The sequence below is a fragment of the Rhinoderma darwinii genome, chromosome 11 (assembly GCF_050947455.1).
Source record: "Rhinoderma darwinii isolate aRhiDar2 chromosome 11, aRhiDar2.hap1, whole genome shotgun sequence".
NCBI classification, from domain to species: domain Eukaryota; kingdom Metazoa; phylum Chordata; class Amphibia; order Anura; family Rhinodermatidae; genus Rhinoderma; species Rhinoderma darwinii.
The window spans coordinates 33,924,194-33,926,613 of NC_134697.1; the positions used below are offsets into that span (position 1 = coordinate 33,924,194).

The window sequence follows — 2,420 nt, forward strand, 5'->3', positions numbered from 1 at the left end:
GGGTGAGAGGGGGAGAAAGTGACAAGTGCATTAGGCATTATAATTCAACTGGGCTCCACCTACCAGCCTTGCCTGGTAATTAATGGAGCTCCCAGCCTGAAGACGCCTGCATTAGGTAGGGAGAGGCAACGAGAGAGCGAGAGACATGCCATTGGAGATAATTGATTACATCCCAATCAACAATAACTTGTTAGCCATAGTCAATGTATCAGTCTCTCTGTTTTCTCCTCTCTCTCTGGTTGAAGGATGAATTTATTTGGAAGTAGTCTGAATTCACTCAGAGGGAAGCAGCAAAGATTATAAGAAGCAGCAACTGAGGTTCTTGGACAATAGTGGAAAAAGTCATCATCACGATTGTGGAATCCTTATCTGCTCCTTCACACCTCCCTCCTTCCCCCTCCTCCTTTTTAAATTCATTTTAACCTTGCGTTGCAAAGCCTTTAAGAAGACAGCAAGGAGAAAGACATTGGACTACTGGAGAGAGAACTTTTTGTAGACGCTCTAGTCTTGGTGAAGTTCTCCACAATAATGACATCCAAGGAAGAAGCCAAATCATCTTCTGTGGAAGAGAGAAGGAGAAATGCCTTGGACCACTTACCACCTCCTGCAAATTCTAACAAACCCCTGACTCCCTTCAGCATTGAGGACATCCTGAATAAGCCCTCAGTCAGAAGAAGTTACACCATCTGTGGGACAGCTCATCTACTGTCCACTTCGGAGAAGCCCCCTCCTGCAGGGTTACCTCTGTCCAGCAGAGCACTTCTCTCCCAGACCTCACCTCTATGTGCCCTGGAGGAACTGGCCAGCAAAACCTTCAAAGGTTTGGAAGTCAGTGTCCTGCAAGCTGCTGAAGGTAAGAAGAAGCAGGTTCTCTTTAAGTTCTGTAGATAGATAGATAGAGATAGATAGATAGATAGATAGATAGATAGATAGATAGATAGATAGATAGATAGATAGATAGATAGATAGATAGATAGATAGATAGATAGATAGATAGAATTGTGTGATATTGTAAAGTTTGCATGAATTTTCTTTGCCCATGGCTGTAATATTTTCCATGTATAACCTATCCCGTTGTCTATATAGTATCCACAAATAAATATGTTACAGAATATATTTTAGAGATGGATTATAGTGTTCTATTTATTAATTTTTGCAAAAATGGTTAATTTGTAACTAATCTAATTTGTTACTTACAAATAGATTTAAAGGGGTTTGTATTTATAAAATACTGATGAAATAATGTTCTCCTTCCAGGGCGAGATGGGATGACAATATTTGGTCAGAGACAGACCCCAAAAAAGAGGAGAAAATCCAGAACGGCTTTTACAAACCATCAGATATATGAGCTCGAAAAAAGATTTTTATACCAGAAATATTTATCCCCTGCGGACAGAGACCAAATCGCACAGCAATTGGGACTGACCAATGCTCAGGTCATCACCTGGTTTCAAAACCGAAGAGCAAAGCTTAAAAGAGACCTAGAGGAGATGAAAGCAGATGTTGAGTCATCCAAAAAATTGAGCCCCACCACAGTGGAAGCTGTGCTCACAATCTCAGAACTCGAGGAGACAGAGTCTTTGACCAGGTCTAGGTCCAGGTCCCCCCAAAATGATCTGGCCAGCCACCTTCAGATGTCCCCTTCATCCCCCCTCACAGACCAGCACACCAGCAAAGAGTGCTCAGAAGATGAGGAGGACGTGGAAATAGATGTTGATGACTGATTTTATTTTTAGAATATTTTTTTTTTTATTAAAAAGACACAAAAACACTGAACTCAAAGCAAGAATGGACAGTATTTATGCTGCACTTGTGTTCTATCTCCAAATCATAATTTACACCCGAGACAGAGTTGTTTTTGTTTTCAATTAAAGCAATAAGTAATATAAAAAAAAGACTGAAATTACTACGGCTGCCCAATCAGGTAGTTTCTTTTTTGTTCTCTCTTTTTTTTTTTTTTTTTATTATTATTATTATTATTATTATAATTATATTATTATATTATTATTATTTTATTTTATTTTTGGAATGGTGCAATTGTGTATGGCGTCTGTAATATATATATATATTTAAGCATATATTTTTAAGCTTTGATTTTTAATCTAAATATCATTTACACAACATGTAGCTTTGGAAAAACAGAAAAAAACCACAATCACTATTTTGCAACAGAAATATTTTCAATTTATTAGTACCCGACATTATTCTCTTGCATGTAAAAAAAGAAATAAAAAGATGCACGATTTTTTTTATTTGATTATTTTTTTCTTGCTTGCTTTATATAATTATATTTTATTTTTCTCATTTTTTATGTCTATGCCACTCTAATTTTCTATTGTCAAACAATATGTTTTCCTTTGAAACAATTTTTTACACGGCTCTTACCATTACAGTATATATATATATATATATATTTTATT

The 2,420-nt window shown here is 36.4% G+C and overlaps 1 protein-coding gene across 1 annotated transcript; it reads left to right on the forward strand.

Moving 5' to 3' along the window:
* The first annotated feature begins 528 nt into the window (after positions 1-528).
* On the forward strand, positions 529-1,724 carry LBX1 (ladybird homeobox 1). The gene is made up of 2 exons (XM_075842407.1): positions 529-853; positions 1,258-1,724. Exons 1-2 carry the CDS (start codon positions 529-531, stop codon positions 1,722-1,724), a joined length of 792 nt encoding a protein of 263 aa, XP_075698522.1.
* The last annotated feature ends 696 nt before the right edge of the window (positions 1,725-2,420 follow it).

Excerpts from the sequence above, each read along its gene's own strand:
- LBX1 (XM_075842407.1), top strand. The coding sequence starts at position 529 with ATGACATCCAAGGAAGAAGCCAAATCATCTTCTGTGGAAGAGAGAAGG. Across the intron at positions 854-1,257 it reads TGTCCTGCAAGCTGCTGAAG|GGCGAGATGGGATGACAATA; the intron begins GTAAGAAGAAGC and ends TTCTCCTTCCAG.